The sequence below is a fragment of the Oncorhynchus tshawytscha genome, linkage group LG06 (assembly GCF_018296145.1).
Source record: "Oncorhynchus tshawytscha isolate Ot180627B linkage group LG06, Otsh_v2.0, whole genome shotgun sequence".
In the NCBI taxonomy this organism is placed as follows: domain Eukaryota; kingdom Metazoa; phylum Chordata; class Actinopteri; order Salmoniformes; family Salmonidae; genus Oncorhynchus; species Oncorhynchus tshawytscha.
This window is the reverse complement of record NC_056434.1, coordinates 47,169,322-47,194,897: the sequence shown is the minus strand read 5'-3', so window position 1 is coordinate 47,194,897 and position 25,576 is coordinate 47,169,322. Positions and strand designations below refer to the sequence as shown.

General features: G+C 42.7%; 1 protein-coding gene across 1 annotated transcript in view; it reads left to right on the top strand.

Moving 5' to 3' along the window:
* The window catches only part of LOC112252635 (terminal nucleotidyltransferase 4B), a 51,806-nt gene extending 26,534 nt beyond the window's left edge, over window positions 1-25,272 (top strand). The window contains exons 3-12 of the mRNA XM_024424063.1: window positions 6,428-6,474; window positions 6,602-6,731; window positions 6,858-6,965; window positions 7,103-7,231; window positions 8,809-9,022; window positions 9,443-9,569; window positions 17,061-17,164; window positions 17,311-17,480; window positions 17,779-17,925; window positions 22,716-25,272. Coding sequence (XP_024279831.1) covers window positions 6,428-6,474; window positions 6,602-6,731; window positions 6,858-6,965; window positions 7,103-7,231; window positions 8,809-9,022; window positions 9,443-9,569; window positions 17,061-17,164; window positions 17,311-17,480; window positions 17,779-17,925; window positions 22,716-22,895 — 1,356 coding nt within the window. The 3' untranslated portion in view covers window positions 22,896-25,272. The remainder of the gene's footprint in view (window positions 1-6,427; window positions 6,475-6,601; window positions 6,732-6,857; window positions 6,966-7,102; window positions 7,232-8,808; window positions 9,023-9,442; window positions 9,570-17,060; window positions 17,165-17,310; window positions 17,481-17,778; window positions 17,926-22,715) is intronic.
* The last annotated feature ends 304 nt before the right edge of the window (window positions 25,273-25,576 follow it).

The following is a 25,576-nucleotide window of genomic DNA, read 5'->3' as shown; positions in this document are numbered from 1 at the left end:
TGTGTGCTTTGCTGCACTTATAATGTGATGAAATAAACTCTTAGCCTATCAACATTTTAAGCTAAATGTTCTGATCTGTTGCGTCAGCCACATTGCGTAATTATTTTAAATTATTTTTTTGCTAGTGATTGTATTAATTGGGGATCTATTGCATCCCACAACTGTCCCAGACCTGTGTTTGGAATATTTATTTCTCGCACAGAATAGAATAGGTTGACTTTTGTACTATGCGGGATAGTAGATTGACAGGCTAGTGGTTTTGCTGTTCATTAGGCCTACATCTTGTTGTCTGACAAAGTAAATGTGAAGAGTTCTTTCAATATGAACCTCTGAATTGGATAAGGGTGCGTGCAGTTGCGTCCCTGATGTGTCTGTCTTCACTTGTAGCCTGTGAGAAAGACCCGATCACGTGATTGGGAGCCATGTGAGTGAGAGGTGCTTAGGAGCGCGCAGCACTCGGGGAGAAGGGCACAACGCAGCACTCCGGGCCAAGGCATGGATGGTTTTAGTGTGCATTACGGCCACGAATGAAGTGTGTAGAGCCTGCGCAGAGCCCATGCCTTTCAAGCAACTTTTTTCAGATAATCATTAGTCGCATCATGCAGCCTTACATTGTATTAAAAATCAAAACATATAGCCCAACGTTTATAGAACTGCAGTTACATTAATACCTATTTTAACCGCTCAACACAGAATGGCTGCATGTGCACACACCCTCAAATCGTTTGGAGAAAAATGTTATATTTAATCAGCTTTGTTCAATTGTGTTCTTCATACTATAAAATAATGCCCTGGAATTCTAGGCAAATCTTGTCTGCTAAATGAACTAGTTTAGCCCACAGCCATTTGGCATAGCCAGATCAGGACCTAACATAAGGACAACTTAGAGTATGCGTTTCTGTTCTGAAAAAGATTACATTTTCTTCATATCATGCTTCTTTAGACCGGTCTAAAAAATAATGAATTTATTGTGACGGTGTAGGCTATATTACATGGATTTTTTTGACTTTTTATGTTGATGTTCCAAAGGTTTGCATCAGTGGCTTGTAGACTGTGTGGAAGCTAGAAGATGCTAAATGTGTTTGTCAATTACCGTAAGGCTGGCAGTTATTTGCTTGACAATCACCGGCTGACAATTTTGTGACCGCCACAGCTCTAGTCTGGAGGAAACCTGGCACCATCCTTATGGTGATGGCAGCATCATGCTATGTGGATGTGACAGTTGTGGGACGTAATCCCAAATTCATACAACCTGTAGGCCTAGGCTACAGTACATTAAGTAAAATAACTTTAAAAAGCAACGAGTCTGTAACAGATCAGAACGTTTGCCTCATATGTATTAAAACATTCAATTTTCAAACGTTGCACATTGCAAAGTGGTGTGTGACGTACTGATGAAGCCTGCCTTCCATTGCCGTTTGACGCATTCAAAACAACTGGGGAAATTGTTAATCTCTGACTTCCGACTTCAGTTCGTTCAACGATAACTGGGAAGAAACGAGCACCGACTGGGGAAAAGTATTTTTGAACCGTCATCCAACTCGGAATTTCAACTCAGGAACTCTAGCTTTCCGACCTGCAGATCACTGACGTCATGATTTGAGTTCCCAGTTGTCCTTGCGATTTGATAACGTGTGGATACACTAATCACTTTCATTCATGATTACCATTTTTATGTACTGAAGTGTATTCTGAATATAACTTTGTCTATCTTAAGCTATTCTTCGGCGGGGTTGTCACTGATTTTACATTTGAAATGTACATTTTCCTTGTTTGTCTTTGAGTTTTAGAAATGGACAAAGGGGACCAGTACCATCGAATAATGCAGTCCCTGTCTATGAGGAGGACACTGATGGCAAATGAGCTGCGGGTCATTGCCGCGCAAGTCCTGTAGGATGAGGACGACAATGAAGACATGGCCTTCTTAAAGGAAGATACCCTATGATGCTGAGCTACTCGGAGAAGACGAGGCTGAAGAGAATGAGATCAAGGAGCCAGAGGAAGTGGAGCCACCAGCTGAGGCCTCTCAGCCAAGCTCTTCAACTGGAAGGTAACTATAGATGTGTTATTGTTATCTATTATCGCGCCTGATAAATCTATCTAAAGGACTATTTTATTTTATTTTTTATTAATATATTATTGAGCATACTAACAATTAATTTATTTTCTCTCGTCTTGTCTTTCTGTTCGTGCTCCACTTCCCGTTAGCGTAAATGCTCTGTCTTGCCCGATAGCATGTTTCAGTCCTATGGTGGTGTTGATACACAGGCACCGGAGTCCATCTCTTTCAGGCCTGAACATCCAGCAGGTTTAAGTCTTGGCAGTGTACGTCAGGCAGTTCGGTCGACGGCTCAGGAAAGACTAAGGGAGAGACTTCTTTTTGTTGTTTTTCATGCAGGCGTTGGTGGTGGTGGTTTGTGGGTTCCCAAATAGTCAAGGTTGGGGTCTTGTTTTGGGGGTGATTCCGTCAAAGCATGGCTTGAGGTTACACCTACAGTATTCTACCGGTTTCTTGGACTGCTCATTTACATGGGATTTACCGAACTGCCGGACCTTCATCGGTACTGGGGTGCAAAGTCTCTTCAGGGCTCTCTTGGGCTAGAGCTTTAATGTTGCGTAATCTTTTCAAAGCTCTGTTGGCTGCTTTACACGTTGTGGATCCTGCCACTGAGGATAATGCAGATATGCTTCGAAAACTGCGGTCCTTCCTGGACCACCTGAAACAGACCTGTAAAAAGCTGTATCAGCCAAAGAGAAGTGTAGACCTAGATGAGTGCATGTTCAAATCAAAGGGGCGATCAGGATTCAAGCAGTATTTGAAAGGGTGGCCAACTAGAACTGGAATTTAAATGATGGGTCATTGCTTCATCTGACACAGGCTACACTTCAGGATTTAAACGTTTACATATGGGGATATGTGTTGGCGTAGGATAGGGGGCAATGTATTTGCCATGCAGTAGAGAGACACACGTACTGTTAGTTGCCTTCCCAATTTTTCCCAATGCAAATGATTCCAGTCAAGTATAGGAAGGTGGTCCGCCAGCCTCCTGTAATCCACGATTACAACAGACATATGGGTGGGGTTGACCGGTTTGATACGTTCAAATTTGATCCGTTGATCAACTCCTCCATTGTTTTGCAGAATACCCAGAAGTGGTGGGAAACACCCCCCACCCCCCACTGTGTTGATATTGCAGTCATCAACAGTTAACTTTTGTTCCAGGAATGGTAGCGTAATCACGCAGCACCTGGCAAGGCAAATGAGCAAATTGGTTACTGCCAGATTACATTCAGAGACGCTTTCTCATCAGTTAGGAGGTAATTGTGTTAATGACCGGTATCTTTTGACAGACCTTTGTCTGTGAAAACTGTAAGCTCATCTTTTCACACACAGCACGTGCCCAGTCTACAGGCGCCCTCTATAAATTGCTGGCTGTGTTTCCTGTGTCACAGGAAAGATAAAAGAGAACAGGACCCGGTTTGTTTGTGTGGCATATGATTTTGCATCGTGGAGGACCAACGTTGTTTTAGGTTATGGCACTCATCTGATTTAGACTCATAGCAGAAATAGGCACTAGTAAGGGGACTCTGATGTAGCCCAGATGTTCACTAGTAAAGGGACTCGGATGTAGCCCAGATGTTCACTAGTAATTTTGCCTCTCTTGCATGTTTCCTTTTCCTGCATGTCCTTTCTTCCTTGGATGTTTTCCCTTTCTTTTCTGAGACATCCTGCATGCCAGCCTCCCTTTATGTTTCATTCATGATTCTAATGGCTTGGGGATGTAAAGGACTTGTAAATTGTAATGAGTGTAAAATAATGTTGCGCTTTTGGAATTGTTCCTGTACTGATTATTTGTGTAATAGATTAAATGCTAGTTGAATGTAGAAATGGAAGTTGTAAAAGCTAATAATTATTGTAAAATGCCTTATTTGTTCATATTTTGTCATTCCAGTTCAATTCTGATGAAAGTAGCCCTGAAATGAATGTTGTGTTATGATTATGATAGCGGTTTTAAATGGCTTCATTTTCAGGTTTGAATGAGATAATGTATTCCGCTAAGATTATTCTTTCAATAAAGTTCTTGTTTTATGAATATTATATCACTTGTTTTGTCTTTTCTTATCATATGTAAGACTAAATGCTAGTTGTAGTTTTTGGTGCAGATACAGTTGAAGTCGGAAGTTTACGTACTCGGGTTGGAGTCATTAAAACTTGTTTTTCAACCACTCCACAAATTTCTTGTTAACAAACTATAGCTTTGGCAAGTTGGTTAGGACATCTACTTTGTGCATGAAACAAGTAATTATTCCAACAATTGTTTACAGACACAGTGAATTATAAGTTAAATAATCTATCACAATTCCAGTGGGTCAGAAGTTTACATACACTAATTTGACTGTGCCTTTAAACAGCTTGGAAAATTCCAGAAAATGTCATGGCTTTAGAAGGTTCTGATAGGCTAATTGAGTCAATTGGAGGTGTACCTGTGGATGTATTTCAAGTCCTACCTTCAAACTCAGTGCCTCTTTGCTTGACATCATGGGAAAATCAAAAGAAATCAGCCAAGACCTCTGACATTTTTTTGTAGACCTCCACAAGTCTGGTTAATCTTTGGGAGCAATTTCCAAATGTCTGAAGGTACCCTGTTCATCTGTACAAACAATAGTACGCAAGTATAAACACCACGGGATCATGCATCCGTCATACCGCTCAGGAAGGAGATGTGTTCTGTATCCTAGAGATTAACTTACTTTGGTGCGAAAAGTGCAAATCAATCCCAGAACAGCAAAGGATCTTGTGAAGATGCTGAGGAAACGGGTACAAAAGTATCTATCCAGAGTTAAACGAGTCCTATATCGACATGTTGTGGGGGTGCTTCACAAAATAGATGGCATCATGAGGCAGGAAGATTACGTGGATATATTGAAACAACATCTCAAGACATCAGTCAGGATGTTAAAGCTTGGTCGCAAATGGGTCTTCCAAGTGGACATCGAACCCAAGCATACTTCCAAAGTTGTGGCAAAATGGCTTAAGGACAACAAAGTCAAGGTATTGGAGTGGCCATCATAAAGCCCTGACCTCAATCCCATAGAAAATGTGTGGGTAGAACTGAAAAAGTGTGTGTGAGCAAGGAGGCCTACAAACCTGACTCAGTTACACCAGCTCTGTCAGGAGGAATGGGCTTAATTCACCCAACTTATTGTGGGAGGCTGGTGTAAGGCTACCCTAAACGTTTGACCCAAGTAAAACAATTGAAAGGCAATGCTACCAAATACTAATTGAGTGTATGTAAACTTCTGACCCACTGGGAATGTGATGAAAGAAATAAAAGCTGAAATTAATCACTCTCTCTACTATTATTCTGACATTTCATTTTCTTAAAATAAAGTGGTGATCCAAAACTGACCTAAGACATGGAATTTTGACCAGGATTAAATGTCAGGAATTGTGAAAAACTGAGTTTAAATGTATTTGTCTAAGGTGTATGTAAACTTCTGACTTCAACTGTATGTGTTTAACATACTATCCACATAAGAAAGTGTCTGATCACAGGACATTCTATAGAATTTGAGAAAAAATACCATTGGTCACTAAAACGTCGGTAAACCATTCACAGTAAAATGTATTTTGATTTTTATTTCGGATCAATCCTTACAAAATAAGGAAGACTCAAATTTCGCCAAGTTTTTCCTCGATCGCCATGAGAGAATTTTGTAAATTGCAGTTGTTTTGGAGAAAAGCATTGATTTTTGTGTAAGATGCACATTTTCACAGGTGTTTTTTCTTGACTGATTTAAAGTTTGATTGAGGTGGTGCTATTGTATATCATACCATTTGAAATAAATGTTTTTCAGCTTTGAGAATTTGTAACACGTTTTACTATAAATGTTTGACCCCAGCAAATTATTCTAATTTATGCACACCAAGGTCATGGTCCAGCAAAATATAGAACATTCCGCTGGGCAGGAAATGGTTAATCTGCTATATGACAAATTAATCAGTGGTGCATTAGGATTTCCGATAAGTTTGAGGACAAAAACAAATTGCCCAACCTAATCAGATTCACATTCTGCCCTATCGCTCAGCTCACACACTACGTCATTCTCTGTCACACACACACACACACACACTGAGCTCAGACAGATCCAGCTGAGCTCCATCAGCATCAGATATTAATTTAGAATGTAAAATGAACGTGTTAATGCAGCAATTGTTAGTGCATCGTATCAAACCGAATGGCATCAATTCGCTCCACCGATCAAATCGAATTGTTTCAAACTCGTTCTTGTATCGGAGCCCATGTATCTAGATGCATATCGATTCGTGCTTGGAAGGAGAGATGCACATCCCTAGTTGCTGTCATGGAGTTTTATATGCAATGTCACAATCTAATTTACTAATGCTGTGAACAATGCTTTGCAGGTTCAGGTATTTGGGAGTTTCAGCACAGGTCTCTATCTACCTACCAGGTAAGCTGTCCTTCCATTTCAAGTCATTTGAAAAGTTAACTAACTGTTATATTCTACCTAACTGTTATATAACTGTTATATTCTACCATGGCATGAGTTTGTGATAATTTGATTTTTTGTGTTGCAGTGATATTGACCTGGTGGTGTTTGGGAAGTTCAGGGAAGGAGACAGCCTCCCTCTGTGGAGGTTAGAAGAGGCCCTGAGGAAACACAAAGTGGTGGAGGAGAATTCTGTCAAAGTGCTGGACAAGGCCACGGTTGGTGTTTTGTGTCCTGTCTGTGGAGGAAAGCCTGTTAAGTGTGTGTGTGTGTGTGTATGTTGTGAACTTGGTAATTATTCCGTGTCTGTATGCCTGTCAAATCTGATCTCTCCTTGTCTTCAGGTGCCAATCATCAAACTGACAGACTCTCTCACGGAGGTCAAAGTTGACATCAGTTTCAACATGAAGAATGCTGTCAAAGCTGCTGCCCTCATTAAAGATTATAAAAAGGTACAATGCTCCCAGTGTGTGTGCTTGCACACGCATACGTGTGTACGTACGTATTTGAGCTCATATCTGCATTCGAGCACAATTCTCCTAGTTTGAACTGTTGTTCTAATGTTCTCTCTCCCTCGCTCTCTCCTCAGAAATATCCTGTGCTTCCATACCTGGTGCTGGTCCTGAAACAGTTCTTATTACAAAGAGACATGAATGAAGTGTTTACAGGAGGAATCAGCTCCTACTGCCTCTTCCTCATCGCTGTCAGCTTCTTACAGGTGGGTCGGTGGCCTTCCTCTCTATACTGTATTCAGACCGTTTGCTATGAGACTCGAAATTGAGCTCAGGGGCATCCTGTTTCCATCGATCATCATTGATGTTTCTACAACTTGAACGGAGTCCACCATTTGTAAATTCAATTGGTTGGACATGATTTGGAAAGTCAAACGCCTGTTTATATACAGTTGACAGTGCATGTCAGAGCAAAAACCAAGCCACAAGGTTGAAGGAATTCTCCGTAGAGCTCTGAGACAGGGTTGTGTCGAGGCACAGATCTGGGGAAGGGTACCAAAACATTTCTGCAGCATTGAAGGTCCCCAAGAACAATGTGGCCTCCATCATTCTTAAATGGAAGAAGGTTGGAACCACCAAGACTCTTCCTAGAGCTGGCTGCTCGGCCAAACTGAGCAATCGGGGGAGAAGGGCCTTGGTCAGGGAGGTGACCGAGAACCCGATGGTCACTCTGACAGAGCTCCAGAGTTCCTCTGTGGAGATGGGAGAACCATCCAGAAGGACAGTCATCTCTGCAGCACTTCACCAATCAGGCCTGTATGGTAGAGTGACCAGACGGATGCCACTCCTCAGTAAAAGGCAGCCCGCTTGGAGTTTGCCAAAAGGCATCTAAAGGACTCTGACCATGAAAACAAGATTCTCAGTTCTGATGAGACCAAGATTGAACTCTTTGGCCTCAATGCCAAGCGTCATGTCTGGAGGAACCCTGGCACCATCCTTCCAGTGAAGCATGATGGTGGCAGCATGGGCATGTTTTTCAGCGGCAGGGACTGGGAGACTAGTTAGAATCGAGGGAAAGATGAACGGATCAAAGTACAGAGATCCTTGATGAAAACCTGCTCCAGAGCGCTCTGGACCTCAGACTGGGGCGAAGGTTCACCTTCCAACAGAACAATGGCCCTAAGCACACAGCCAAGACACAGCAGGAGTGGTTCGGGACAAGTCTCTGAAGATCCTTCAGTCGCCCGGACAGAGCCCGAAGCCAATTGAACATCTCTGCAGAGACCTGAAAATAGCTGTGCAGCGTCGCTCCCTATTCAACCTGACAGAGGTTGAGAGAATCTGCAGAGAAGAATGGGAGAAACGCCCCAAATACAGGTGTGCCAAGCTTGTAGCATCATACCCAAGAAGACGCTGCCAAAGGTGCTTCAACAAAGTACTGAGTAAAGGGTCTGAATACTTATGTAAATGTGATATTGCTGTTTTTTTTTTTTTTAATACATTTGCAAAAATGTCAACCTGTCTTTGTGGGGTATTGATTGTATTTAATCCATTTGGAATAAGGCTGTAACGTAAAAAAAAATTGTTGAAAAAGTCCAGGGGTCTGAATACTTTCCTAATGCACTGTATCATAATTATTACACTCCCAATCTTGTATTCTAGTGAAATTATTATACGAAGGATTTTCTCTGCCTTTTCTCAACCATTGAGAGCAAGGAGTAATTACTTCTGTACTATTGACTAAACTTTATTGATCCCTAGAAGGGAAATTGGATTTGTCACCTGCAGTATAGTGTTCTTAAGGTAGAAACAAGTGATAGGCTGTATTGTGTGTGTGTTTCAGCTCCATAGCAGAGAGGACGCCTGCAGTCCGAACGCCAACACTGGCGTCCTGCTCATAGAGTTCTTTGAGCTGTACGGCCGCCATTTTAACTACCTGAAGACAGGGATCCGGATCAAAGACGGGGGCTGCTACCTCTCCAAAGACGAGGTTCAGAAGAGCATGTTGGATGGATACAGGCCATCCCTGCTCTACATCGAGGATCCACTGCAGCCAGGTGAGCCCTGGCTCACACACACACACCTTTAGTTTGTCTGAGATTGCTTACTGCAGTGTTTCCCAAACTCGGTCCTCGGGACCCCAAGGGGTGCACGTTTTAATTTTTTCCTAACATTACACAGCTGATTCAAATGTATAAAAGCTTGATGATTATTTTAATCAGCTGTGTAGTGCTAGGGCAAAAACCAAAATGTGCACACCTTGGGTACCGCGAACAGAGTTTGGGAAATCCTGGCTTCCTGGCTACGCATTCAATGAAGTGTCTTATGCTTCAGAGTTCTGCCATAACTAAGACATCAGATGTAGTTGTTTTATAGAGATGTTTGAGAACTCTTATGGTAGGCCAGATACAATAAGCAGCTGCCAAGTTTGTTTGTACCTGACCGTGAGCGTTTGGTGTTTGTCCTGTGTTGCCCAGGTAATGATGTGGGCCGTAGCTCGTACGGGGCCATGCAGGTGAAGCAGGTGTTTGACTATGCCTACATGGTGCTGAGCCACGCTGTGTCGCCCATCGCCAAGTACTACCCCAACAACCACAGCGAGAGGTACAGGGCAGGGCTGGGACTCATGGGGGAAGGTTACTGTCACATAATCAGTAGTGATGGCAGAAATAGACAATAGTTACATATCGCAGTATTATTTTTGGACAATATTGGATCGATATTTGACTCCCATCCTATAGCTTGCTCTCAGTCTTCTTTTTAAATAGTGAGCCAACATTGTTCAGCACTTATTTCCCTGACTGATCAAAACGTGTAGTTTTTGTATTTTTTTCAGTGAGGGTTTCAAATCACAGACAGGCAATTATCTTCCAAAAGTACTTTGATCCACCACCCCCTCCCGGCGACCAGAAAAAAAACTCTCCCCATACCACCCTTTCCATGTGGGCCTGAAAGCAAAGAAAGTTAAAAAATATATATAAAAATAGGTATATAATGTGCCTTCAGATAGTATTCACGCATGCGCATACCGATAGGGGAGTGAGTAGCTCTGTTTTGTACCGATTAAACTGTGGTTATATGTAGAAACCAGACGAGTTCAACTTAAGTGTCTAAAATCGCTAGATCAATATATCCTTAAGCAACTGGGCGCGAGTGAGTGGTCAGTTATGTACAACAGCGAACCAATCAGTTGGTAAAGCGATGAGGCGACAAGAGCCCAATGAGCCATTGTTTACCTCAGAGGAAAAGACGAGGAACAATCTGGAGATGCAAATTAGAGTAATGAACAGCTAAAGGAAATCCAGAAAACATCGCTAAAATGCTCTCAATGCTCATCAAAGCAAACGGTCACAATCTGTTGTTAAAAAAAAGATTTGTTCGAAAGGAAAGTGGAGTCTATCATGTCAGACATGTTTATACAAGGTTTGCGCATAAACGCCAGACATTGAAATTAGCCTTCTGGAAACAAGGTTGCAAACTTTAGGAGATGAACTGGAACAGAAAGAAAACAAAATGAGATGAAACATGGGAATATTGTCCTTCCCGGAAGACGTGAACAAAGGAGACCTTTCCAGCTACGTGGTCAAACTGATATCAGAGGAGCTTAGCGTGGATGTATCACCAGAGGTTCTGGAACGATGCCATCGGATCAGTGTGAAACAGAAGAATGCTAAATACCCTTGCATGGCAATTTTCAAGCTGTGGAACTATCAGACCAAAGTCAACGTTCTGATGGCACGGGAGGAAAGGAGATCAAAATCCACGGCCAGTCCATTCGTCCAGGACCTGTCTGCGAAGCTGAGAAAGAAGCCACTGGAGGAAAAGGAATCAAGTCTCAACTTTGCTTCCCGGCAGTGCTGTGGGTATGGAAGGGAACACAAAAGCTGGAATTCACAAGCACCGAAGCCCTAAACCGTCTGCAAGAGACCTATCCAGTTGAAGGAGAGCCCACCGCCCTGAGGAGAGGACAAAGCAGGGGGAAAAGCAATAAGCACATACAGTGATGTCTAAAACCAACTTATCGTAAATTGAGACCATATTCTTTCCTATTTCCCCCAATACAACCTAAACTCTACTGTCCCAAAGTAATGATAGAAGTACCGATGCCAATGGACTACATGGACACAGAAAAGTCAATACAAAAGAGAACATTTAACACGTATGTCAATAATTGTTGTATGGATGTGTGTGTGTGTGTGTGTCTGTGCATATGAATGAGAGGGTGAATATGAGGGTGGGAGAGAATGGGTGGGTGGATGCATAGGGTATATGTTGTATGTGAATAAAGGAGAATGGATAAGTTGATGGGTGTAAATGTGTCTGAGAAGAGGAGATGGAGAAAAGATGGGAGGTTGGGATAAACTTTCCCTGGACGCGTAAGGGAGGTCATGGCTCGGAGGTGGTGGGGTAAGGGTGAGAGGTTGGGACAAGCTTGGGTGGGGTAAAGGGGGGAGAATTGGGAAAGGGCGGTGGAGAGGGAAGGGTTGGCTTGGGAGAGAGAGAGAAAAGGAAGGATTTAACTATACTACAATGTAATTGTATTTATTTTTGTGACTTGCAAACCTGCTGTAAAATGAACGAGTTCTGGAGAAATTAGCAGAGAATGTCGAGTCATTATTATTCCTCGAGTCATTATTATTCCTCGTTTGTCATTATAGCTGAGATTCAATGGTGGTTATTGGTGAGAGTGTAGAAGGGCTCAATCCACGGTATTGGGATGGGGTGACTGGGAGGTCATCTGACACTTCTCTGACGTATGTGTGGGGCTCTACTCATCCCACTTCGGTCTCTCGGTGGACCCCACTCTCCCCAAGTAGTCCCCCACCAGCCACTATACTTTTAATTTACAAGGTAATACAAACTGACCACAGTTCTTATGTGTCTGTGTTCCTCCAATGTATGTAAAATGACATAACCCAGTCTTCTGGATTTTTTTTGTTACATTAGGAGAGGAATGGAGCTTGAAAGCCCTAAAACGGCATAGCGCCACAAAGTACAAAGAAGTACTTTGCTTTATGTTTCCTGTTTCCTGTGGGGCAGCAGGGTAGCCTAATGGTTAGAGCGTTGGACTAGTAACCGGAAGGTTGCAAGTTCAAATCCCCGAGCTGACAAGGTACAAATCTGTCGTTCTGCCCCTGAACAGGCAGTTAACCCACTGTTCCTAGGCCGTCATTGTAAATAAGAATTTGTTCTTAACTGACTTGCCTAGTTAAATAAAGGTTTAAAAATTTTTTATTTTTTAATGTTAAATGTCTGCTCAGCCCACATGCTCACACACTATATATGTAATGTATATAATAACTATGTATTCATACTGTCGGCTAAAATGTTTTATCTGGTTTGTAAATGATAGGCGGAACAGACAAGGTTGACTTTGATTCTATTCAAGTAAAGACTCCAAAAAATCCAACTAATAACTTGGAAAGGTCACAGGCTTCATGATAGGAAAAAAAGCAAATGGTTCTTGAACACTTAAGAGATTGTCAGCTGTAGTAACAGCAGAGGTGTAGGCATCCTGATAAATACAAATACACCCTTTTTCCTTATATCCCAGCAAATGGACTAAGAAGGCCGTTTTCTAATGTTGAATTGTACATACATTGTGAAGAATACACATCGTTTTCATTGGAAGTGAGTAAATGTTTTACTCACGTTTCTTTTTGTAATCCGTGATTGACTGTAGACCCTGCCAAAAAACGTCTCGTGTTTGAGCTTTTGAATTGCGTCTACTTTGTCTCTATACTGGCGCTTTGCTTATTTGATTGCCCTGCGGAGGAAATACACTGGAGGGAATAGCTGCACTGTTTGTATTCGGTCATGTTTCCGGTCGCCTTGCCATGATTAAAAGCGGTGGTTCGTGCTTTGTTTTGCGCGAACGCTGCCATCAATAAACTGTTTCTGGTTGGGGGAGGTTTTAATAGTCACAGTGGGTACAACATCACAGATGCACTTGCTAATAAACTCTCACCGAGTCAGCGTATATGTCAATTTTGTTGTCTGAGGCTACCCGGAACATATCCAAGTCCACGTGATCTAAGCAATCTTGAAGCGTGGAATCCGATTGGTCAGACCAGCGTTGGATAGACCTGAGCACGGGCTTTTCCTGTTTTAGTTTCTCTCTATATGCTGGGAGCAACAAAATGGAGTCATGGTCAGATTTGCTGAAGGGAGGTGAAGACAGAATTTGTCTAGAACATTATAGTTTACACAGGTTCCACCACTGACATTCAGCATTATGATGGGCTTGTGGTGTTCGGGGCCGTGGTGATGACCATGCTGGCTCCTCATCTCGGCAAGGGACACACTTTGTATGTGGACAATTGGTACAGCAGTCCCACACTCTTCTAGCATCTGCTCTCCAACAGCACAGGGGCCTGTGGCACAGTCAGGTCGAACAGGAAGGGGATGCGCCGGCATTCAGATGCAGAGAGGGGAGGTGGAGTTCAAGGAGAACGGTCAACAGCTCGCAGTAAAGTGGCATGACAAACGGGCCATGTCTTCTCCACTGTCCAATCAGCAACCGTGTCGGCCACAGGGAAGGTGGATCACCTGACTGGAGTGAGAAAGATCAAACCAAGACTGTGTGCTTGACTATAACCTCAAAATGGGGCCAGTGGATAAGGCGGACATGATAAACAGCTTTGTGGAATGCGCTCTGAAAACTACCAAGTGGTATAAGAAGATATTTTCCCATCTGATCGACACTGCTGCCCTCATTGGCCACATAGTTCACAGCCAACTGACAGCCAACTGATTACTGAACAAGGTATTTTTTGTAATTGGACGTAGTTCACATACAGTTCCATTATGCAAATATAGTGACAATATCTCACCCACCTACCCACTGCCTCATCCTCTCCCTTTACTCATCCTCCACACTCCCTCTCCCCCATAGGTAAAGTAATTACCTACCAAAAGTACAGAGAGAACCTAATGAGAGCGCTGCTGGAAGGAGCACCACACCCCTCGGCGCCCATCCACTAGGGGCTGTGCTGCTGCAGACAATCCCCTAACGCCTCGCTGCACGGCATTTTCCCTACGAAGTCCCTCAAACTGCTACTCAAGGTAGTCGCACACGGAGGCACGATAAAGTCTGCCTGTCTGGCGCCAGGAGAAGGAAACCGAGGTTGACAAAGTACATGTGTTCAGCTTGCGACACACCTCTGTGTTTCAACCATGCTTTGGGGAGTATCATATGCTCAAGCACTATTGAGCACATCTGCAGCAATTAGTGACTGACTGACCTGACAGGTGACTTGACAGGTGACCTGCTATGATGCTATGCCTTTAGGGGTGGGGTGTGGAAATGCAGTTGTTCAATCACTGCATGAATATGAAATATGGGTTATGCATATTCATAAGTTGTCGGTCTTTTTTTGCAGTTTTTTTTCTCCTCTAGCAGAACAAGTTGTTCAACCTCCACCAATACTTCAATAAAATAGACGACTATTACATATAGGCCTATGTGTTTTCTTGCTTTGTTTTCATCCATTAAAACTGTTGAGGGTACGCTAGCATACAAAAGCTGTCCTCAATCTTCACCTCAAAAGATGTCTGGCTCCATTTATGACATTGGCAAATGATGTCCAATACGGTTTGTGTGTGTGGTTTTTGAAAGTACAGAATAAAGAGGAATGATTTTGTAATTAGAATACAATGTCAGGATATAGCATTACAAGAATATTACAAAGAAGTAACATAACACTGCTTTAAAAAAATAAATAATACATCGTATTGACCAAATCCTAAATATGAGTTATAGAGCGGTAAGAAACGGTAGCTGTTGTGCTCCACAATTGTGCAGGGCAGGACAGCGCTATGCTAAACGGGCCGAATGAAAAACAACCATAGTCATAAGGCCTGGGTAGCTTCAAAAGGACAACACAAGCTAATACTTCTCTGACGCAATTATCATTTGTTTTACAGAGCTAATAGAAGAATGTAGCTAGCTACATAAGGACAATTGTGTGTAACACCATAACGGTTATGAAATAAGTAACGTTACCTCACGTGTCTGTAGTTATAAGGAATACACACAAATGATGCTCCTTACATACAGTGAGCTACAGTAGAAATGACATACAGAAACTATTATAACATAATAAGGCACTAATTTTGATAGAAACGCACACATGTCCAAAGTTATTATCATGTAGTAATGAAAACAACAATGAAGGCATTGCTGTCACCAGCTGGAAAATTCAGCTCAGTAAATGTATTGTCTGTGAAAGTGAAATGGCCTACTTTTATACGAATTAATGAGGAGGCAGAACACACCTCCATTCGAACGGTTAGGAAATAAAACAAGTTAGAAAAGCATTTGAAATTGACAAGTTGAAACAGCCTGTAAGTAAACCAAGGCAGCGCGCCTTAGTTTGAGGGCATGACACCGTCCATGGCACATGGTTTATGAACTGATATGCAAAACAACGGCAGATTCAAAACTGAAATTATTATACAAAATTCTTGCAACCAATGGAATGTTATATACAGTAGCAGTCAAAAGTCTGGACATTCAGGGGGTTTTTCTTTGACTATTTTCCACATTGTAGAATTTTCTACATTGTAGAATAATAGTGAAGACATCAAAACTGTGAAATAACACATGGAATCATGTAGTAACTAAAAAGTTTTAAACAAATCTAAATATATTATATATTTGAGATTCTTCAAATAGCCACCCTTTGTCTTGATGACAGATTTGTACACGCTTGGCATTCTCTCAACAAGCTTTCATGAGGTAGTCACCTGGAATGCATTTCAATTAACAGGTGTGCTTTCGTAAATTCATTTGTGGAATTTCTTCCTTAATGCATTTGAGCCAATCAGTTATGCTGTGACAAGGTAGGGGGGTATACAGAAGATAGCCCTATTTGGTAAAAGATGAAGTCCATATTATGGCAAGAACAGCTCAAATAAGCAAAGAGAAACGTCAGTCCATTACTTTAAGACATTAAGGTCAGTCAATACGAATCATGTCAAGAACTTTGAAAGTGCAGTCGCAACAACCTTCAAGCGCTATGATAAAAATGGGTCTCATGGGGACTGCCACAGGAAAGGAAGACCCATAGTTACCTCTGCTCTAGAGGATATGTTCTTTAGAGTTACCAGCCTCAGAAATTGCAGCCCAAAAAATGCTTGACAGAGTTCAAGTAACAGACACATCTCAACATCAACTGTTCAGAGGAGACTGCGTGAATCAGGCCTTCATGGTCAAATTTCTGCGAAGAAACCACTACTAAAGGACACCAATAATAAGAAGAGACTTGCTTTGGCCAAGAAACACGAGCAATGGACATTAGATGGTCTGATGAGTCCAAATGTTAGATTTTTGGTTCCAACCGTCGTTTCTTCGTGAGGCGGATGATCTCCGCATGTGTTCTTCCCACCGTGAAGCATGGAGGAGGAGGTGTGATGGTGTGGCGGTGCTTTGCTGGTGACACTGTCAGTGATTTATTTAGAATTCAAGGCACACTTAACCAGCATGGCTACCACAGCATTCTGCAGCAATATGCCATCCCATCGGGTTTGGGCTTAGTGGGACTATCATTTGTTTTTCAACAGGACAATGACCCAAAATACACATCCAGGCCTTGTAAGGGCTATTTGACCAAGAAGGAGAGTGATGGTGTGCTGCATCAGATGACCTGGCCTCCAATCACCCTACTTCAACCGAATTGAAATGGTTTGGGATGAGTTGAACTGCAGAGTGAATGAAAAGCAGCCAAGTGCTCAGCATATGTGGGAACTCCTTCAAAACTGTTGGAATATCTGGTTGAGAGATTTCCCAGAGTGTGCAAAGCTATCATCAAAGCAAAGGATGGCTACTTTGAAGAATCTAAAATATATTTTGATTTGTTTAACAGTTTTTTGGTTACTACATGATAGTATGTGTTTTTCATAGTTTTAAGGTCTTCATTATTATTCTACAATGCAGAAAATAATGAAAAACCCTTGAATGAGTGGGTGTGTCCAAACTTTTGACTGGTACTGTATATATTTTTTGTTACAATATTAAGTGGGAAAAAAGATTGCACATGTACGTGTGTCCCCTTTTCCAACCTGTGGTAACATTGTTTGTTGTGTGTCCTGCAGTATACTGGGCAGAATAATCCGGGTGACTCAGGAAGTGGCAGAATACAGGGACTGGATCACCATGAAGTGGGCTGATCTATCACTGAACTCCCTGACCTTAAACGGTAAGGAGATGAGACATTTTACAGCCCATTTTATATAATTGTTTTTTAATAGATTTTCACAGTTATCCAGTCCAAGTACAACACTATATCAAAACAGTGTAATCTTGTCTTGCCCCACATTTCTTACTGTTTCCCACATGTCACAGGAAATGATGTCACGTTACTGGTGGAGCCTCAGCAGACGTATGAATGCAACAATAATCTCTCTGAGGAAGGGGCGGAATCACCAAGCTCCTCCTCTCCTCCTCCTTCCTCTCCATCCTCCTCTTCATCATCCTCCTCGCCGCAGTCTTCATCAGCTAGCTCCAGCGATGCTGTGGGTGCCTTGTGAAACCGAACGTGTTCTCTCCACACATTTTGCACCTTAAAGACCAGGGGCTGTATGTGTCAAGTGATACTCTGAGACGCTTAATACCTACAGCCCCAGTACTGACTTTCCTTAGCAACTATGATGTAAAATCTCTAAAGATAGCTCTAAAATAGTTTTCTAACTAGTAGTTAGTCTATCAGAAAGGTCCCTTAGGCAATCTACCCTTTCATTTGTTAGAAGTTTGAGATACCTGTCGTTAAACTGTATTTTGCCCTTGTTTGATTGGATGCTCTGAACCCTCCAGGATTCGGACGGAAGCCCCTGTAAAACGGTGTTGCCGCGTGGCAGGCGGGGCTTATCCGCACACAGAGCTGCCCCCCTAGGATTGACCAATCACAGGGCTACAAGTTCCTCTTCCGGAAGCCACGTGAGCCACTCGAACAAGAGCAAGGTAGGTGACTAACTATAGCATTGCTCACCAACCGGTCGGTCGCGATCGACTGCTCGATCTCCAAGGCATCCGTAGTCGATCACCAAACGTTTCTGTAAAAAACAACGATAAAACCTTGCATTCCTATTTTATTTTATTCTCCGTTTAGCTCTGTTGGCGGTAGGTGCACTTGATTTAGCAGCCCTAGTGCCAGGAAGCCAAAGTGTTCCCATTTTGAATAATTTCATGTGTCTGACAGTAGAGCTTACCCTGCAGGCCTACCGTGGCCAATCCGATAGCTCAGATCACTGTGTCTGCACAGTTTCCTCAAGCCATTTGTTGTAAAAATAAGCCTCTAGTGCACAGCAAATTGAGACTGAGATTTCCAGACTTGACGAGAGAGATTCAATGAATACAGCAAAGAGCTGCTGTTTTTTCAAATTAAGTTAATGTGTAAGTTGTTATTCAGCACCGTCATCTTGCTCAACACTTTTTTATAAGCCATAAAATGTGTGTTCTCCGTACTTTCACTCATGCTACAACCAGTGCTGCAGCTGCAATGAGTGAGTATAGCAAAGTGTTTCGATAAGTTTGCGTTGTTATTATTCAAGGCAGAGGCTTGTCTTTTTTTAGTATCAAGGAATATTTTACTTTCTCTGTTCATAAGAGTAGCAACTTGTATTGCTGCACGATTCCGAAATAATGCAGTGCGACTTGAGTTTCGCCATCAGCTGGAAGAATTTGTCTCAGTGAGAGCGGAGGTACGGTGAGTCGGGTGAGAGGCCGTTATTCTCCTCTCTCCCTCCCCTCAGACTGACCATCAGATGCAGGCCATCACACTAGTAAAATAAAAAGCTAAGGCCTGTTATATTCAGTGAAGTGCCCTTTTAATATAGGCCACATGGAAAATTAAATCAATCAGACTGGCTAAAGGGCCAAAATTCAACACCATCTGTGACTTCTAGGAAGACAACACTTAACCCTGACATTTCTACAAGTTCTCTTTGCCAGTCAACTTCAGTACAACATACTATGGGGAGTCGCACTCTCGTGACTTCGGTTGAAGGATCTACAATGAAATCTGTGCCTCGCTGGAAGCCAACCTTCCACAGGTGATAAGCGTGAGGCTTGGATTCATTCCTTCAATTATGCCGCTCTTCACGTCTGTTAACAGGAACAATTCACGCTACACAAACAAACAATTGGAACTCGAGACTGTCTTTTCGTTGCGCCAACTGAACTGTCCCTTAGTGTTAGAGCATGATCTCCCACTGCTGGATGTTGTGAGTTGAAGTTTGTATGGTTCTCATAAGTTTCCTAATCGCAAACAATTAGTTAATCTTTTAATTGCTTGGCCTGATTTTAGCCGTAAGTAAGATGGCTAATGCCACTGAAACGACGAAGGCAAACAAGCTGGGTTTAGTTTCACGAACATGCCCCAATGAATAGAAAGATACTCACGTTTGTTGTCTTGTATGTCTCGGCTCGGTGCATGATCAGGCTGCCCTCGTTCAAATCAGTTTGTGTGTGAGACTAGGGGATGTCTGGCACTGTTCCCCTACTAGTCCGCGGTCCAGGTTCTGTTGACAATCGTGTAGCATTCTTTCGGGGCCTTGGTGTTTCCGATAGTGACATTCTCTCCCGGATGCCCGTACCTCGGATGAGTCGGTGTTGCGGAGTCTGATGTCGGGTCAAATGTCTCCTGGCTTCTGTGGGTATCCCCCCCCCGCCTGTGCCTGGGTTCAGGTCCCACCTCTGTGATCCGGTCCTACATAGACTTACGAGACCAGGCTAGCTAACACATGCTGCATAGCGTGCTAGCCTGGTTAGCTAACTTGCCAAGGTGAGCTAGCTTCTACTAGCTTTTCCTGTCTCCCCCGGGTGGAGTTGCTTGGGTAGCTCTCGTTTAGTGTAAGTAGTGCTATGTCAATTAGTTATTCTAAATTTACTGTGCTGCGGTCAGAGGCTAGCTAGCTTCGCTTAGACTAAAGAGCCTCCTGACTAACTTTGGCTATCATGCATAACTTCCAGTGAATTAAGCTTACTAGCATTCCCCCAGTGCTATGGCAACCCCATCCCTATTTTCTATTCCTGGAGTTGGGAGGGGTAGACCGAGTGGAGCTTGCATGCTCCTCCGATGAGGAAGTAGCCCCTGCACCACAGAAACATTGCTATGACGACAGTGCTCCCACATTTTGCTAGGTCAAACAGGATACTACGTCAGTCATTGCCAGAGCCCTCTATGCCCGTAAGAGCTGGGCTTCATGCAAACCTGGGCACATAGATTGTGCTAGCCACTCACCTGACGCATCTTGCAGCTGCTCACTTCAGGTGTCCCTGTCAGGCATATGGGCCATGGCCCAGTGGTGGAATCCTCTGCTATTGTCAGGGAGCTTTCATGGGCTGAGTTGTATTCCGTAAGGTGATCACATCAGACGCATCCTACAAAGGCAACTCTGCTCATCTGCGTGAACATGCCTTAGGCATGCTGCAAGGAGGCGTGAGGACTGCAGATGTTGCCAGAGAAATAAATTGCAATGTTTGTACTGTGAGATGCCTAAGACAGCGCTACAGGGAGACAGGACAGACAGATGATCGTCCTCGCAGTGGCAGACCACATGTAACAACACCTGCACAGGATTGGTACATCCGAACATCACACCTGCGGAACAGGTACAGGATGGCAACAACAACTGCCCGAGTTACTCCAGGGACGCACAATCCCTCCATCAGTGCTCAGACTGTCCGCAATAGGCTGAGAGAGGCTGGACTGAGGGCTTGTAAGCCCGTTGTTAGGCAGGTCCTCACCAGACATCACCGGCAACAACGTCGCCTATGGGCACAAGCCCACCGTTGCTGGACCAGACAGGACTGGCAAAAAGTACTCTTCGTGTTTATCGTCAAAGGAATGAGCGTTACACCGAGGCCTGTACTCGATTTGGAGGTGGAGGGTCCGTCATGGTCTGGGACGGTGTGTCACATCATCGGACTGATCTTGTTGTCATTGCAGGCAATCTCAATGCTATGCGTTACAGGGAAGACATCCTCATGTGGTACCCTTCCTGCAGGCTCATCCTGATATGACCCTCCAGCATGACAATACCACCAGCCTTACTGCTCGTTCTGTGCGTGATTTCCATGGCCAGCGACGAGCCTGGAACTCAATCCCATTGAGCACATCTGGGACCTGTTGGATCGGAGGGTGATGGCTAGGGCCATTCCCCCCCAGAAATGTCCGCAAACTTGCAGGTGCCTTGGTGAAAGTGTGGGGTAACATCTCACAACAAGAATTGGCAAATCTGGTGCAGTCCATGAGGAGGAGATGCGCTGCAGTACTTAATGTAGCTGGTGGCCACACTGACTGTTACTTCTGACCCTCCCCCTTTGTTCAGGGACACATTATTCAATTTCTGTTAGTCATAAATGCAGTTGACAGTGAGGATGTTTCTTTTTTTTGCTGAGTTTAGCAGCAAGAGGCAATGCTTACCTAGCAGTGTACGCGCCCACTCCACCAGGGGTCTGTCAGCGTCTTGGGCATTGTTTAAAGTGTTGACTGTAAGAGATATTTGTGATGCGGGGAGTTGGGCATCACCACACACTTTCGAGTTTTATTGCTTGGATGTCACTGCTCCCAGTGTAGACCACAGCATGCTTACGGCTGGGTCTGGGGGAATGTCACTAGGCAATGCAATACCCAGAATTCCGCATCTGGCAGGGTCAGGTCTGGGTGGTCTGCCATGGGGCGTTTTCATTTAGTATCTGTTGGCGTCCGTATGGGGCGTGATTATTTCCCCATAATTAGTTGTACCGACATTGAATGACTGAAAGGTAAAGTAACGTTAAGACTATAACTACTTTTCCCTGAAGGAGGGAATGAGGTACATCTGTTTGGCTCCGCACCCCCCGTTCCTGGGCTCGGTGAAGAGCGGTATTAAATTGAACGAATTAATCGGAGCCTCACGCTTGTCCCCGCCTTCCACAGGTGATTTCACTGTCCTGGACAGGTGTTATTGTAGATACTTCAACAGAAGTAGTGAGAGCGCAACTCCCCATAGTATGTTGTATGTAATTTCCCTACTTCAGGGAACAGGAGTTATAGTCATAACATTGTTTTCACCATCATTGCAAAGCAATAGTTTTGCTTTGACAAAGTCATTTCTTAATGTTATTTATTTCATGAAATTAGTGATTTATTTATGTCTGTCCCTCATTTTAAGGTCAACTCTGTTATGTGAACTGAACTTTCATTTGGTATTTTTTTCAAAGCAACATTAAACATCTAATAGTCAAATTATAGTGTAAAAGCAGGTGAGCTGGTTCTACTCTTTTTGGCCCTTTTCTGGTGTTTTGTGGTGGACAATTGAGCATCAACCCCGTTACCCATAGGTAGACAGGCTATAATGTTTTTACACTTTAAAATTAATCTTGCTTTCAATTGCGTCTTTTCACAAGTGGATTTATGGCTGATTTAAGATGAAATCGTCAACCTGTTACTTTATTTGCCATTTAATAGGCACTTTTTATAGTATTATTTTTATTTATTTAACCTCAGCAAATGGGAATACGAGTTTTTTTAAAGTTTAACATGTGCTCTTTATGACAATGTTAAAATGTGGTGATATCCCGTTTTTTTTTTTACCAAGTTACATGTCTCAAAAGACACGGAATTGGTGGAACGACCCTATATCAAACAAGCTTTAGTGTTAACTTAACACACATCCATCCATGTCACACTAAATGTTATTCCAAGACAAATTTCCCATCAGGGGACAATACAGTTCATCTTGTCTTATGTGTTTTCCTGGCAACAGGTGGACAGAGAAAGTTTGACGTCTCGTCAGAACAGCCATGCCAACACACAGCCAAGCACAGAAACAGGACAGTCGTCATGCAGGAACCACCAAGGCAGCAGGCGGAGCTGTACGGGCAGGAGGAAGAAGCCTCAGCACCAACGCAAACCTGCGCCTGCGGTGGAGGACCTCTGTAGATAGGATGCGCCATGTCACAGAACTCAACTCCACTCTCTGCCGCCGAAACAAAGGCCATCGTGTTACTCTTACCAGGGCTTTTGGTCGTGATATTTTTAAAGCCAAGTTGGAAGGAGATTTCTCCTTTTTCTGTTAGTTGAATGGGCAGATTGACGCTATCCTCGTCTTGAGGGCATAGTCTTTCTGTAATTTGAACACACTGCCCATTGGAGGAAGGTCGTCGAGCCTGAACAGTTGTTCCTGTACTTTATGAAGTGGCAATACACCCTGGTGCATTGGTTGGGTCTATACCGGCAGTTAAACTTTACAGCATAAATGACAAGGGAAAATGTATGGTATAAAACTATGGATATTATTGCTATATTGGGCAAAATGCTTGCACTGACAACACGAGTTGTTGAAAATGTACGTATTTCAGCAACTCATCTACATTTGCAATGGAAAAAGTAGAGCAAAATGTTATTTAAAAAGGTGAAATGGAGGTTAGAGTGAGACAAAAAAACAACAACAATGGATAGGGATTGTATATTTTTCACCAGCTGAATTAAAATGAATATCGATTTGCCATCTCTCCTGGACTGGTCCAAGTGTGGGTTCTAAGTGCCAACTCCAACCATCAGCAAAATAGATTACTACAGTACCATGTATGAGAGCACAAGATCACGAAAGGATCAGGCCAAGGGATCAGCCCAAATGGACCAGTTTCCGTGCATAAAGGGGATGATTTTTGTAATGATCTGTTCAATGGCTATTTCACAATACTGTTTAATCACCGTAATATCTTACAGTCTAATGTACCTACTGGTAGAATACAAAATGCCACAATATCTGCAATTTGCAAACTTCCTGTACATGAAAACATCAGTACTCCACTATTTTGCCTATTTACAAAATGATTTGTATTTGTTTATGTATTTATTTTTTTAGTATATTTATATGAATCTATAAATGTTACTCCCTGTGGATGGAAAGGTTAGGAATAGCCTGTATGCGTGTGTAAGAGAGGGTTCAGATGCACATTTTGTGCCGACTATCTCAGACGCCTCTGTTCTAAAAGTCTTACACCCCTGAATGGTTTTGGAAATGGTGTCTAACACTTTGCTTTTACGTATCCGGTGCTTTCAGGCCACTGATTGAAAGTCATTGGCTTTGTTCAATTTCTGTCTCTAGCCCTTTTCTCTAGCTCTTACTTCTTCCTTGTCTGGCTTTTATATAAAAGGATTGGACTGGATGTAAACAATATGGTGATAGTTCCTCCGAGCCTTTAACGAGGGTGAGTTCCTCCAAGCCTTTAACGAGGGTGAGTGCAGCTTCTTCCCAAGTCACTTTCACCCATCTAATCCTTTCAGATCCGCCTAAAGAATATAGGCCCAACTTTGACAGTGCAAATAAATTGTGCTACTGTTAATTGAGAACATTATACACCTGACACACTGCATTCATTTTAAAAGTTACATAAAGTTTCAACAAGAGCACTACTTTTGACGTTATCAAAATGGCAGGTTGATGTTTATTGGGATGAATCTCGTCTTGGAAGCAGAGCGATTTCTGAAAAGGTTAGCAGTGTGGTTGGGGGTTAGGGTTCAAATCAGATGTTGACTGTGGCTGTGCCAGCTAGTGACTAGCCTGCAGTGGCCTCCAGTTCATGAGTCATCCCAATAAATTCCAGCATCAAAATGTCACTAAGGGTTGGGCCACTGTTAGTCCTAGCATTTTCGTCTTTCTTTTTTTCTTCAAAAATTGGTCCTCACAAAACATTTTGTGTGCAGTCCAGACATTTGTTCCAACCTTCAAGATAGCTCATTGTTTTACAAAGTGATAATATATTGTAAAAGAAATGCATATTTCCCATTGCCTGTTCTTTATTATATGTGATTAGAATATAACAAAAATTCATTGACTAAAGCAATGTTTTTTTTCTTCCTGTTTTTGTCTTTCACGGCAAATTTGTTCATGTGTTCTCACTGCCCAATCATTTCAACATTGAATTGGTTTTTCAAGCAGACGAGCCACCATCAAACATCCTAGAAGTCAACAAAATGATTATTTACATTCAGTATGCCATTGTCAATTCAATACCAGTCAACATTTCTCTCCGCGTTCCGACCATGAATGAATTTGAAGTTGGGAAAAGGTTTTATTGCTGTGAACAGTAAAGCTGTTTTGTTGAATGGTAATTTTCCTTATCTTTTCTTAGCGTTGTCTACAGCAAGTGTACAATCCCTGCATTGAAGTTGTATTTTCATATGATTATTGATATTATTTAGCTAATTATATTTTTGTGGAAGATGAATAGATATAAATGTCAAGAACCCTGCGGGTAAAAGTGGCAAGTGGGAAAATGTAAGTCTCTCATTATTAAAATAAACTTTTGAAAGAACTGCTGGTCTGTCTGTGTGTACATGTCCCATTTAGCACTCTTTTGAAAACGTTCTCCCCAGTTGAAATTTTTCCACAACTCTCCCATTGATGACATAAAATATTTTACAATAAAGTATAAATTGTGCACCAAAGAACAGCATCGCGAGTGAGAAGAGCCGAATGAGATACCATTGAATGCCTACCATTGAACGTCTGACTGACATGTCATGATACCAACAACTGACGAACGTCTGCGTGACACCTGCATCTTAAATAGCATTGAGCTATATTGTTAATCTGTGCAGGCTATTATAATACCATAA